Source organism: Mytilus edulis, chromosome 5 (genome assembly GCF_963676685.1).
Source record: "Mytilus edulis chromosome 5, xbMytEdul2.2, whole genome shotgun sequence".
Classification (NCBI taxonomy): domain Eukaryota; kingdom Metazoa; phylum Mollusca; class Bivalvia; order Mytilida; family Mytilidae; genus Mytilus; species Mytilus edulis.
In genome coordinates this window covers 70152898-70167757 of record NC_092348.1, presented here as the reverse complement: position 1 = coordinate 70167757, position 14860 = coordinate 70152898, and the positions used below count along the sequence as shown (strand labels likewise).

General features: G+C 31.5%; 1 protein-coding gene across 1 annotated transcript in view; it reads right to left on the bottom strand.

Annotated features, from left to right (window-relative positions):
- Positions 1-2016: 2016 nt before the first annotated feature.
- The window catches only part of LOC139524352 (synaptogenesis protein syg-2-like), a 39151-nt gene continuing 26307 nt past the window's right edge, over positions 2017-14860 (bottom strand). Inside the window, exons 11-14 of the mRNA XM_071319118.1 lie at positions 13419-13501; positions 5769-5787; positions 4709-4782; positions 2017-4539 (exon numbers count right to left, since the gene is read on the bottom strand). Coding sequence (XP_071175219.1) covers positions 4502-4539; positions 4709-4782; positions 5769-5787; positions 13419-13501 — 214 coding nt within the window. The 3' untranslated portion in view covers positions 2017-4501. The remainder of the gene's footprint in view (positions 4540-4708; positions 4783-5768; positions 5788-13418; positions 13502-14860) is intronic.

The following is a 14860-nucleotide window of genomic DNA, read 5'->3' as shown; positions in this document are numbered from 1 at the left end:
AATTCAACAGGGAAAACGTACGTCAACGGGAAGTGAATATTTAAAAATTAATAAAGGTCATGTACTTCTTTAAATTTGAATAGTTCACATATACCTTTCTTTCAAATGAAAGTCAACGAACATTAAAAAAAGAAAATTGTAATTGATAATAATGTGTGTAAATAAATGTGTACACCAATTTGTTATATAGATTGTAATTTGGAAGGTGTACTTGTTTAGCGATTGATGACTAATAATCTGCATTGACCACTGTGGATAGTAAACTTTCAACTTATTATAGAACATAGTAATTGGCTAAAAATATCATGTACCCAAGTATTTCTGATTACAAGTGGATGAGAATGTCAATTTACATAGTTGTTACATTTTTGAGACAACTATAATGTCACTTCAGTCTTTAAATAAATAAAGAATAATTATCATTTTACAATATAATTGATCAAATATGTCGTACTGCTACACCAATGTCCTAGTACGGATGTGACTGTCCCAAGTAAGAAGCTTTTAATTCAATGCTTATCGTTTGTTGTGTTTTCGTTGATTTTTTTAAACATTAACTTGGCTGTTAGTTTTAGTTGTTTTACATTTGTCATTTTGGAGCCTCTTATATCTGACTATATTGTTGAAAGCCCTTCGTTGGACTAAAGTTGTTGTTGCTGTCGCTGTCAAAAATATGTTTCCGTTCATTGTTATACTGCATATCAAGCCATTGTTTTTTTTTTAATTGAATCATATTTATCATTTATATTTACGGGTACCAGATCCTGTGATTTTTTTCTCTATTCTTTATGGATAGTTGTCTCATTTGCAATCGTCACGGTCTAATATATCTTTGTTTTGTATATTTTAAACATCTTACGGCAAATCCCTTTTCAGATAATTAAATAGTTATCAAAGGTACCAGGATTATAATTTAGTACGCCAGACGCGCGTTTCGTCTACATAAGACTCATCAGTGACGCTCATATCTAAATATTTATATAGCCAAACAAGTACAAAGTTGAAGAGCATTGAGGATCCAAAATTCCAAAAAGTTGTGCCAAATACGGCTAAGGTAATCTATGCCTGGGATAAGAAAATCAATGAGTTTTCATATTTGTTGAATTTTTTATTTTCATAATGCATTTTTAAAATTCCAATGTTGATTCCTGTTCGTTATAAATATAATCATGAAAACAAATATATGCATCCAATGTCGTGTAAAATGTAACTTTATTCGTTTATTGGGTGTTGACAAAATATTTCAATGCTTTATTTGTTTGATACTACATCTTGATAATTTTAAACAGTGTTAATAAAATATGCTTTTAATTAGGTTTGTGGCTTTGTAAATTCAGCTGTTTCTCAAACCATTCCTCGTTTGGGGAGATATATAATATTCATAGATAACTAATTGTGTTTACGTACTGGTTCCCCGTTATGATCTCTTTATGTTTCATCTCGTAGGCATAAATTGGGCATGTAAATATGCTTGTGCAAATCAGTCATATTAACATCTCTTGAAATCCTAAAGTCAAAGTAGGGTTAGTACAGAATGAATTGTATGTTTTAACTCTTAGGAGATCGGGGCATATAAACGTTGAAAGTATGCCGCACAGCCCTATATTTTGACCTTTTAATATTTGAAAAAAATAGTAATGCATATGAACTGTCAATTCTAAGACATATATTTTTTTTCAAAACTTTATAGTAAAGGTGATACAGAAATGCAATCTATAGGGAATTGTAAACTTTAAGGTCGAGCAAACATTGACAACGCCATAGCAAAAAACAACGACCAGAATAACAAACAATTTAAAATTAACTTCATAAATTGACTGTCAAACATTAATTTTCTTCCCAAGATAAAAGGTCAATTACACCAAATGAAAAACCTAACCAACATTCGTAGTCACAAACAAAGTAATTACATTAAACCATCCACTACCTACATAAAGGTAAATGGACATTCATAAGTCGAAGAAAACCAACAACTCAAAGACTATTTTATACGTTTATAATTACATTAGATGTATGTTTCATTATAATATTTTATTCTGATTGGCTAACTGCACATCACGTGTTATTCCGTAAGCAGTTGCAATGCTCAATACAACTTTTCACTCATGATAACACGTGCTCCAACAATAAAGTGCACAGGTGAATTTTAAATCATAAAATATATAAAATTCGTGTTTTCATGATCATAGCTAAAGAATGTAATTATAAGTATTGAATGCCTTTTTTTTGTAACTTTATAGGGTTGTAAAAGCGTTGACCGTGCGTACATTTGTAGAATGAAGCGCGGAAGCGCTTCATACAAAATGTACTTCGGTCAACGCTTTTACACCCCAATAAATTTACAAAAAGAAGCATTCAATTCTTAATTATTCAAATACATTTGCTGGTTGAATTTTATCTAACCTTCTATAGTTAAACTTAAACTAATATAATGATATAAATGCAATTTGCGAAAAGAAAAAAACAAAGGAAAATAGGAAATGAAATTCATGATTTGTAAAAATACAATGTTATGCTTAGCCAAACCTGGATTTATGTCGAATGTTTCAAATATTCAAAAATTCAATTTCAATAGTTTGAATACCCAGGAAGATCACAAAAGTAAAATCATTAAAAAATCAAAATCATAATTAAACATGTAAGTAATGCATATGATATAAAACACTCAGATAAGTTTATTTGTATAAGTTTAAACTACAAACACCGCTATTTCTACTTCATTTAAAGATGGAAACATCGGTTTAAAACATGGGAGTAACAGGCTTACCCAAGATACAAAGCTGTAAGATATTTTTTTTTCAAAATACATATTCCAATATAGTTCCTTTGGTTCAAGGCTTTTTTTTAGCTATGTTTGGTCCTGACATTGCAAAATAGTAAAATTATTTATTACTTTCAAAAATTGTAAAACTATGTTACTGATTGAGTTAGTATTAAAGTTACGTGTGTCGTCACATTAAAGTCAGTCGTAAACATGTTTACAATAACGTCAACATAATTAACGATACAAGGCAATTATTTTCCATTTATTATCAATTGAATACGCTTTAGCAAGGTAAATAATCGGTCAAATATTTCATGTATTTACAGCGTTTTTTTTTCTTATCCAAACCATTGATTTATGTTTAATACGCTATTTCTATTACTTTTTTAATTTTTTCTATTTCAAAAATCGTTTTTTCACCAAAAACAAAAAAAAACAAAATTTTGAACTTAAAGCTTTAAATTTGAACATGTCTGCTACACATTTTGAATGCCTTTGTCGATATTTGAATTCTCATCTTTGAAATAAAGTGCGATATTTGTTATCATTTTCTGCAAAATAAATTTGACATTTGTGTTCAATAACACGATCATTTTTGTTTCACTTTCTAATGTGGTCGGATTCTTTGCAAATGAATGTTTTCTATTGGATAGTTAAACAGTTATTCCTATCTGTTATAGTTTATGATACATTGGACATGTTGGAGTTCAAACTTGTGTATCGTAACTTGTGTTTACTAGTATACTTGACTATATCATGTATATATTGCCACCCCAAAAGGTGACTAGGGAATAGAAATATGGTCATTTGGTCTTATTCCGAACGGCGGCGGTAAAACGCTTGCCTAGATGGGGGGTCCGTTTGGTTGTTCGGAATGTATATGTTGCAGCCACGTCCGGTCAGAATGGAGATGTTAAATCCAATGCCTCGTGTAAAGAAATTGTCACGCTCTTTGCACGCAAGAACTCTTGCAAAAACTCTTTGAGGGGTCCATATATAGGTGGCTTATTGCAATATATCCTCATTTTATAGTGGCAGTCCAAATTTCCCCGACCATCATCTGGGTAGCCTATTTTACCAGACCTACCTCTTGTATTTATTATTAACTTGTTCTCGTCCAGAAGAAGCATGAACTATTTACCACTGGGCGTTAAGCAACCAACAATCAATCAATGTATTGTCATTTAACATCGAGGTTATTTACACAATAGATATGAGCCAAGGCTTTCCCTGAACGATATTTTACTCGCATTATCATACTAATAAAAAGCATTTTGAAGCAATATACATTTTGATATAATGATTTGCCTCACATTTGAATATGCATACAAAGATCTCAGAATGAGGTTTTATCAGTTTGTTTATTTGTATTTGTATATTTTTTTTATCGATAATAAAGTATTGGCGTTAAAGATTTAGTCAGATTTTTTAGAAGTATAGTTTATGGTGTTTGGTGGATTTAATGATTGCTTTGAAATAATTTGTTTCACTAGATGACTTGTTGTTTGAATACAAGTATACATATTTTGGAAAAACAAATAGATTACATATGACTTATTTGAGTACAAACATGTTTAAGCACATCAAATTGAAATAGAAAAAAAATATATAATGGACACCAAGGTTTTGTTCTGAAACAACAGAAATGACATAATGAGATTGTACACAACAATATACAGGTAGTTCGTTTATGATTTGTATGCTTCATCTCAAACGTTACATATGGCAATATGTGCATCATATTACTTCATTTGCATACACTTGTTCAATTGGTCCTGAAATAAAAGAGAACAACTGATAAATGAACAAGTTATATCTAATTTCAATCATCTGACTATCATTTAAAAAAAAAATTAAAAATAGAACAATCGAATTGCACAAGAATCCACAAATGTGTTATGCTATTGTAATGGGTTATATTTTCTAATAGAATGAAACACCTACCTGTTGTTGCCTTTAGTTCAATGTTTCCGGGAGAATTATTTGATAACTTTAACTGTGTTTTCCCTGCTTGTTGTCTAGAATAAATAAAAACATACTTTTTCGTTTTTAACTTTTATTGTTTACCATTGTAGATAAAATTTCGAGGTATTCTCTTTTAGAAATCATTATTCATTTAACTTTTCTTTTAAACTAGGAGCAATATAGAATATAACACAATAAACAGGCACCTGTTGTACATGTTGTATGCTGAAGACCATTTGTTCATCCTTAGATTATGTATCTGATTTCCAGACTACGACAGATTTGTTTTAATTGGTGTAACCAAACTCCTATTTTACTTGGATGTGATCTATAAAACTATACGCACCAAAGGGTTTATACGTACACGAGCATGTGACGGATGAAACATGTTGACTTACGAAATCCCCCCGTTTTTATTAGAGTTTGTTTGCTTAGTGTTTATTTTCATATCTTGAATTTTTGGTACTGTTGTTTGTCGTTTGTTTGCCTTTTGTTTTTGTTTTTGTTTTTCTTCTTTTTCTTTGCCATGACTTTGACAGTTTATCTGTTTGTTTATACATTTTAAATGGTGGAATTGCTGATTAATGTTTAGCATGATTTATAACTTTCTTGTTAATTTCGCTTTTGTAACGCTTTCACAAATATACTCCATACTTAATGTCATTTGTATTTCCTTTTATTTTATGAAATTCATTTTGTTATGCAATATAGTTGCGTTTGAAATTGAAATTCTGGGATATTGAATTGAAAAAGTAGAATTTTGTTCAGTATTAATATAGTTTTTATAGTGTTTGAATTTCTTTGTGCACTTTTATTACTGTTGTATTGCAAATCCACTAGCCTGCATTCTGTGTAATATGTAGCTGAACGTTTGGTGTCGTTTGATATTTCATGACCAACATTTTCACTTCGACATGTTAAACAAAACGCAGTATTGCAAAATCAAATTGAATATTTTTTTAAGTACAACATTCGTCAGCAGTAAATAATAATCACTTTTACATTTTCAGATGAGCATCAATATAATAATCATACTTACGATTTCAATGGCGTTAAACCTAAAACAGGACGAAAAACAAGGTGAACTTTAATAATTTTTTTATCAGCAAATGAAAACCAGAATCGTAATGTATATGACAAGTTCCAAATCAAATGTAAATAAGCTGTAAAGGACAAGGTATGATAAGGGCTATTTTTGGCCCCCTCTCCAAATAAGTTTATATTGATATCAATGATGGTCTTAGTGTAGACATTTGAAAAAAATAATGATTGTATTGTGTTCCGGTGAAAGGAAGGTTGCCTAGCAACGATTTTTTTTATTAAGAATGAAAATTATCACATAATAATTGCTTTATCAGTAAAAATTTAAATATTTGCAAATAATATTGTTTGTCCAAGAAGAACTTGAAGTCACAAATGAAAATACCCTTTGAATTTGTTTATTATATGCTTAAAACAACCTTGGCAACAGAAATGTTGCATAGCAACGGTTAAAAAATTGGTGCTTGCCACTCTTAAGTATGAATTAAGCAGTTGTTTGAAGATATTTCTTTCCATTTGAAGTTTCCTTCCAATATTTTTTCATATACATCTTTTTTTATTCTTTACAAATTTCGTATTGAGCATAGCAACACAAGTGTTGCTTAGCAACAGCAAAACATGTTTGAATTAAAGCCAACTACAAATCAATTAGTCATTATATTGAACAAATTAAATTGAATGCAATGCAGATTGTCTGTCTGTGAACATGTTTAGTTAGAAATGAACACTTAGTTCAATTGTAGGTCACTACACGCTGATCAACAACTAAGATACATAACAAGTGCATATCAACCATGCAATAATAGGTTCTTTATATTTTTTGAAGTATGACCTTAGTTATTTTTTAGGAATATATTTCCTAATACGGTGTTACACTATAATATAAACATCTAGATTATCATTATTTTTTGGACGAATTCTATATCGAGTATAGGATCCCACATCTTGCTTAGCAACAGCAAACATTTTTTTTTAAATTGTAGACCACTACAACACCTTTGTTTGACTTTCAATGTGAAAGTTTTTTCGTGAAAACAAGAATATATAGGATTTAATAATTTGAGATGAGTTTGAACAGCTTTCAAAGATACTTAACAGTTAATGGAATGAAAGAGACGTGACTTGTACCATATACAGACATTGTGTGGAATAAAATGTCTAATCCAGGCAATTACGAATTAATATGATGTAGGGGTTGGAATGGGAATGTGTCCTCTGCATGGGTACAAAACTTATAGTGAATTAGAAACGACTTATCAAGGCAAAAGGGGGGGGGGGGGATTTAAATCATTTTTGAAGTTATTAACGAGGCATTAATTGACCTAAGAAATTAATCCTATTGTGCAGTAAAAAAATGGCATAGCCTGTAAGAATATATATATATGGTTTAAGGTTGGACAATCATTTAACCATGAAAGTTAAAGGTCAATTAATTGTACCTTGAGATCAACGGTAAATGTCATACTGATATTAGACTGTTATGATATCTGAGTCATGGCTATACACTGTATGCCAAATATCATAAGTCAATGTATAAAAACTAAATAAGTGTAGACCCGGACAAGTGTGTATGAGAATAAAATTCCAAAAAAGAAGAAGAATAGTTATGTTTAACATAATGTATCCATTCATTTCATCTTGGAAGCCAGGGAAAATTGACAAAGACAAGTGAAAACTGAGTACAGAATAAACTGATGTTTCTTTCACGATGAAATGGACTATGGTTTGAATGGTTTTACAGTAGTAATTTTGGGGCCCTTTATATAGCTTGTTGTTCGGTGTGAACCAAAGCCCCGTGTTAAAGGCCGTACATTTACCTATTATGGTTTACTTTTATAAATTGTTATTTGGATGGAGAGTTGTATCATTGGCACTCACACCACATCTTCCTATATCTATGGAACATTTTTGTTATCTGTAATTATGATGTGGATACTCTCAATGACGAACAATGTTTTCACTTTCCTGTCAGTGTCAAATGATTTGTGAAATATCATGTAAAATGCATGCATGTGATTAAGTTACATTTTGTATTGTTTCGTTTTGTTTTTGTGTTTTTGTAATTTGTTTATCAAAATGAACTACAGTTATAATTGGACATGCAAGTTACTAATAAAAGCATATAAGTTCGGGTTAGGGTAAAGGTTGTCGCCTGTTTAAACGTTTTCACATGCTGTGTTTGTTTGCAACTAGTAAGGAACCTGTTCGGTGGTTGTTGTGGTTCATACGTGTTCCTCGTTTCTAGTTTGTTTTTTTTTTTATAAAAAGATTAAACCGTTGGTTTTCCTGTTTGAATTGCTACATTAGTCACTTGTGTGTCCTTGATAGCTTGCTGGTCGGTGTAAGCCAAAGCTCTGTGTTAAAGGTCGTACTTTGACCTATAATTGTTTACTTTTTACATGTTGTGTCCTGGAAGGAGAGTAGTATCATTGGCACTCATACCACATCTTTCTATTTCTATATATGTTGCAAAAGTTATTTCTTTTGGATGGATGTGTACGTTTAAGCGCGGATTTATATAAGATGGATTCTTACAGTATGCACCCTTTTATTAATTCATTGTACAATTAAATAAATATAATAAATGAATTAAAACGCCTGATATCGTGGGTTCTGACACCGGCCTGGTCAAACCTAAGACTCAAAAATTGGTATTTGCTGATTTCCGTTAATCTATTGGCATTAAGGGATAAGAACAAAGACTAGTTGGATCGGAGTGTCAAGTTAGGGTAATATGTCTTACTGTGGACTGTAACCTTTTTAGCTATAGCACAATAAAAATTAATGAAACAAACAACCCATGCAGCAACACGATGTCCAAAAGTTAGCACTTTGTGTAAACATGAATTATTAATGAAATAGTCAATTATATGAATTAACTGTTTACAAAACTTTATATTGTTTGCAAAAACTACGGATAATATATTCAGGAATAAATAACCTTTATTAGCTGTATATCGCAAAAAAAAAAATCGGAATATTGAGCCTTTTATGGTCTTTTGACATTTTTTTATTCGACCGTCACTGATGAGTCTTCTGTATGCGAAACACACGTCTTACAATCAAGATATCTTTAATTATGATGCGTTTTATTCCTTTCATATTCAATACTTATTTTTATTCTTTTGAATATGTTTAAATTCATTCTACATGTAGTGCTGTTATTTAAGAAGATATATGATTGATTGAATGTTGTTTCCTGACCGTCCAGTGACAAATAGTTTATGCATGCAAATTTTAATGGAAAGATATGTAGAGAATTATTTGCAAACAAGAAATACGAAGTAGCACGCGTTGTCGTCAAGATAGAACAACGGGAAGGAGGGTGACAATTACAAATAATAAGTCCAATTCAACACCATGACCAAAACATAACTCAAGATACATAATTTAGATCATAAAAGTGTTGATATTGATTATTGTTATACTTACACAATTAACTAATTAAAATTGTCACATGGTGTCTTCTTATGTCATATGAATTACAATGTATGTTATTATTCACAGTTCTGTAGTTTATTTCGCCATCGCCATCTGTATCTATATTAAATGATTGTCTAAAATGTTAACTTGGCATGCCATACTTGGTAGAAATGCGGACGTGAAAGAAAGCACTTTTCACAAAAGTATCATCGGAGATTAAAACATTCCAGGGCGACGATTTCGTCAATTATGAAACAAAATAAGTATATGCACTGTTTGAGTATGAACCAGTTATTATATTCATTCACAATTACGTTCCCAGAATTTCTCTGAAGTTTGTCACAGTTCCATCTAATTTTGGGTCAAATTTCGACGGTCTGCTAAAATGTCACTTTAAATTCAAGAATAATGAATTATACAGGAATAGCCTGTTTTCCTGTCTCAAATATGTTTATTTTTCGTCCTGAAGAAACTAGCCATTATTATAGCGTACCATGAATATATTTCCGTCGGACCCAGTAAATACCGGAAATCATCTCCGGTCCGCAGTTCGGTTAAAAATTTCGATGATTCAATGAAAACTACCGACGATTTTTGTCACTTTTTTGAATTTTTAACTATGAGCGTACTTACGACCCACTAAAATATTTGAACTGCATCAACATTTATGTTCAAGGAATGTCTGGTATAAATATGATCGTGGGTCGTAGGTACGCTCATAGTTTAAAATGCAGAAAAAGGTTTAGAAACTGCCATTTTTCTGGCCTTTTCGCGAATCTTGAGGTCTTTACAGCAACAGAGCATGAATAATATCAGCGGAAGTTGAAAAATATATTGATGTTTACAAAAATATATGTTTTAAACTTTAAAAATAATGTATTATAATTAATGTCAGGTCACTTTTAATTTGAACGAAATTAGGAGGCCGTTCTCTGATGCTTATCGTACCTTGTCCTTTACAATTCAATGAACCATCAACTCCCCAAAAAAGAAGATTTACAATAAACGCTCTAAATGTCGTGAATCAAAAACGCATTTCCGGATTTAAATTGACCGAGAACGCTGAAGATTTTCTAATAACTACCTTATTTATCAACGGAAAATTTAAATATTTTTTGTAAATCTTGTCTGTTGCAAAGCTCTATTTACTAAGGGTATGATACCAATAGGAACCAAGAGTTGACCACCATTTTGAACCAGGCGTAGACCACCATTGGGATCCAGGGGTGGACCACCACTGGCATCAACTTAACACATGTAGTAGAACAAAATAAATTGACAATACCAATGTGTTTCGCCCAAACACCTTTTTGGATAATATTTCATCATGATGCTCAAAGCCAAATATTTAGCAAACTTCATGTCACATGACAACTTGCGTTCTTTTGTTCATTCCGACTCAATTTTATGTTCGTTGTCATTGTTTCTTTTCGTTATTTACAAAAAAAATATGTAATTTTTTAACAAATGTATTGGATAGTACAATATAAGGTACCAGCAATCAATATCTGATACCCGGCTTCTTCGAAAAAAGGACGAAAAACAAGCTGAACTTTAATAATTTTGTTATCAGCAAATGAAAACCAAACTATATATATCAATGTTAAATACATACAAATTAACAAACATTTGGGTAAACTTTCCACAAATGCAAAGATTCCCATCGCCAACATACATTCTTAAATCTCAAGACTTGACATCGTTTTTATAGAGTCGTAATGACTAATTGCCTTTTTTACTAGAAATATATATATATAATTAATTAACGGTGTTTCGGGATTTTTTTTAGCTAAGTTCTATTTTAGCAAGGGTCCCTTCTCAAAAGTCCTATTTAAAAGTCTTGTTTTTGCTAGGTGCTCTTTTAAAGTTTTACTGCGTTTATACGCAATGATAGGCATCTGTTTAAATATTGTTTTACAATATTCATCTCTTTGCAAAATTTGCCAATGTTTCTTAATAGCTCTGTTTAGATTTATAACTGTAGGGTTATATTTAGTTACTAGTGTAAGTGGAATTTCCCTTTGTCTAAAATTATCTGACAGAGTACTGCATCGTTTAATCTTGTATTTCACATCGTTTATGTTTTTTGCAGTTTCCAACTTATCATAGCCTCTATCTATAAGTTTATTCTCCAAAGTCAGAAGATGTTTGTTACGATCAGTTTCGTTGCTATTGTTTCTTATGTGACTAATTGTTTCACCTGTTATAATACTTCTAAAAGTATGTTTAGGATGTGCACTTGTAATTGGGAGGTACTGATACGTTTCAGTTGGTTTGACATGTAACCTGATGTCAAGGACACCACTCGATTTAAAACGCTCCCCTTTGTACACCTCAGTATCTAAGTACGTCACTTCTGTATTAGAGAAATTATACGTAAACTTAAGTAGATGGTCAATGTTGTTTGCAATTGCAAAGAACTCATCAATTTGTGATTTGTTGCACTCTGTAATCATGAAACCATCGTCACGATATTGACAAATCATACTAATGCTTTTTTTAAATTGAAATCTGTCTAAAAATTTTGTAAGTATTGTTGACAGAAATTATTAGTGTCGGGTCCTATGATGCAATATGGGATGCGTGGTTGCATGTGTGTTTTATTATAACAAAATGCCCACTGACTTCTATCTCTCGATACACGTATTTGGCCTTGCCCAAGATTATGATTTTCTTTGACTGTTAATGACGTCTTTACACTAAATTCATTGGATGTTGCAATGTTTACTGATTGATATTGTAGTCTTAGATACAAATGTTTTTGATAAGTTGTTATTTGCTTTGAACTGGTTGTCAGTCACTGCGAGTACCTACAAAATGTAACAAGTATCTTGTTTTTTGTGGTGATGTATAAATACCCTATTACGTCTTATCTGTGTTATTTATTTGTCTTGCTGATTTGTATCGAACTTGTAAGTGATTCCCATTTCAATTTATTGCTATATATTTTTCAGATTCATCACTGTCCAAATTAAATTTATGAGAGAAATTGGCATCCATAAAAATGTGCATTCAATGTGTACTGAAACTGTCTCAAGTTAGGATCATGTTCTCCAGTGTTTGTCGTTTGATGCTGTATCATATATTTGTTTCCGATCATTTCTTTTTAACATAAATTTGGCCGTTAATTTTCTCATATACATTTGCCATTTCAGAGCCTTTAATATCTGTCAGTGCGGTACGGCAGATCTAGAGGGCCGTACTGTGACATATAGTTGCTAATTTTTGTGTCATTTCGTCTCTGGTTGATTGTGTCTTATTTGCAATTAAAAAGTTGTGTATGAACTTAAACCTCCTCCCAGCTTATGATATTCCCGTTTTATATTTCCGGTTGACAGGGACTTAAACGAGGGTTGTGAAAGAGCACAAAACGGCAATGCATGATTACATAAATGTTGATACCAGATTTCTGGGTAACTGAATAAAACAAGATTATCCCTCACAAATTACCGCCTTGTATGATGAACACCAACTAAAAAAAGAAGTAAACCTATGATCAAACATAGTAAATTCATCAGAAAATAATATTTAACAAAATAAACCTGCGAGAATCGCACGCACTGCAAAAATAACAGGTCAAACCAGAATATTTTGTTAACGTTTGTTTCAAAATGAATGTAAATAGTTTATCTTGTCCCAGTATTTATCCAATAATGCACAGTCACCCGTTTTGTTTTTACATAATTATGTTTTCCTCCTACTGAATGCAATGGAATATTTATCCTTCAACTTCAATAAACAGCTTACAGCACAATTAAGAATGACAAAAGAAAATAATGAACGTCGTTTTGTTTCCTGTGAATCTATTAATTTAAACAAAAAGACTAGTGGGTATAATTACTATCGCAAATCGGCTGAGAGCTATACTCTAGCGATAAAATGACCTTGATTTAAGCAGCTAATGATCACCGTACTGATTCAAAGATGAATCATAGCCAAGGTGATACTCATCCTTACATATGTTCATGATTTCTTGTATTCATTGTCTCAAGAGATTCTATGGTATGACCTTTCAATACGTGTTGCATCATACATTGACCCTGCAATATCTGGGAATACAAAAGATGAGGTGCATGTTTAATGCGTTCGAGGAATGAAGTATTACATAAGTCATTTAAGTATTCGCTAATGTCTTTAAGTGGTATTCTGCAACTCAAATATAATCTACGATTTACCCATTTCTGTGATTGCTTGCACAAAAGAAACTTGCACAAAAGAAACATACCTTGAGGATTTTCCAAATCATCATAAACATTGAATACTTCTTTGTTCATTTTTTTACCAAGTGATTCGTATGTTTTACATGACCTGTAAAAAACATGGGATAATAATAATTCATCTAAAATAGTCGTTCCAATTGAGAATATCAATTGTAAAATTTGATATCAGTATCTTGTGGTTATTCAAATATTTTCATAATCAAATGAAATCGAGGAATTCACGTTGATGAAATAATACGTTTGTTAAATACACCTGAGTCTAGTTCTAATTAAAAAAAAAAAAAAACAACACACGAAAGTATAAACAATCGGATTCCTATTTTTTTCTTTAGATGATTTAGAAAAAGAAACGTTGAACTGTTGTTTGATATACATGATGTAAAGTTTGAAGACATGACATGTTTGTTATGTAAGATTGACCAGACAAGTGAGTAAAACTAGTTTTCATGAATATGTAGCAATCATTATATAAAAGAACATGTTGTATGAGCATCAATGAGATGACTCTCCATCCAAGCCACAATTTGTAAGAGTAAACAATTAAAGAGCAAAGTACGGTCATCAACACGTAGCTTTGGCTCTTACCGAACAACAAGCTATGGAGAGCACCAAAAATGAGTAGTCTAATATAAAAAATAAGACGTGGTATGATTGCCAATGAGACAACTGTCCACAAGAGACCAAAATGACACAGACATTAACAACTAAAACCATTCAAACAGGAAAAACAACAGTCTAATCTGTATAAAAATTGAGAAAAGAGAAACACTTATAATACACATCAACAAACGATAACCACTGTATATCAGGTTCCTAGCTTAAGACAGGTGCAAACAAATGCATCGGGTTCAAACGTTTAATTAGTCGCCAACCTTCGACCTACCGTGAAACAATAGTGAACATTACAACACAGACAGACACACTTTAAAAACACAATTTAAAAGGCTTAACTCAATCAAAAACATATTAAACAAAACAATAAACATATAAAGAACGATTTAGTTTGATCTATAACAAAATATAAATACAAATTCAATAAAACAAGGGTGTGTGATATCAAAACAATATAAGTAAGACAACTATACCTTGGACAAAATACCGCCAGATACAATAAAAGAGGGACGAAAGATACCAAAGGGACAGTCAAACTCATCAATCTAAAATAAACCGACAACACCATGGCTAAAAATGAAAAAGACAAACAGACAAACAATAGTACACATGACACAACATAGAAAACTAAAGAATTAACAACACGAACCCCACTTAAAACTAGGGCTGATCTCAGGTGCTTCGGAAGGGTAAGCAGATCCTGCTCCACATGTGGCACCCGTCGTGTTGCTTATGTGATAACAAATCCGAAAATAGTCTAATTCGGTAGGTCAAATTCATGAAAGGGAAGGAATAACGTACACAGGTAAATAAGAATAAATTTGTTGTAAAGTAC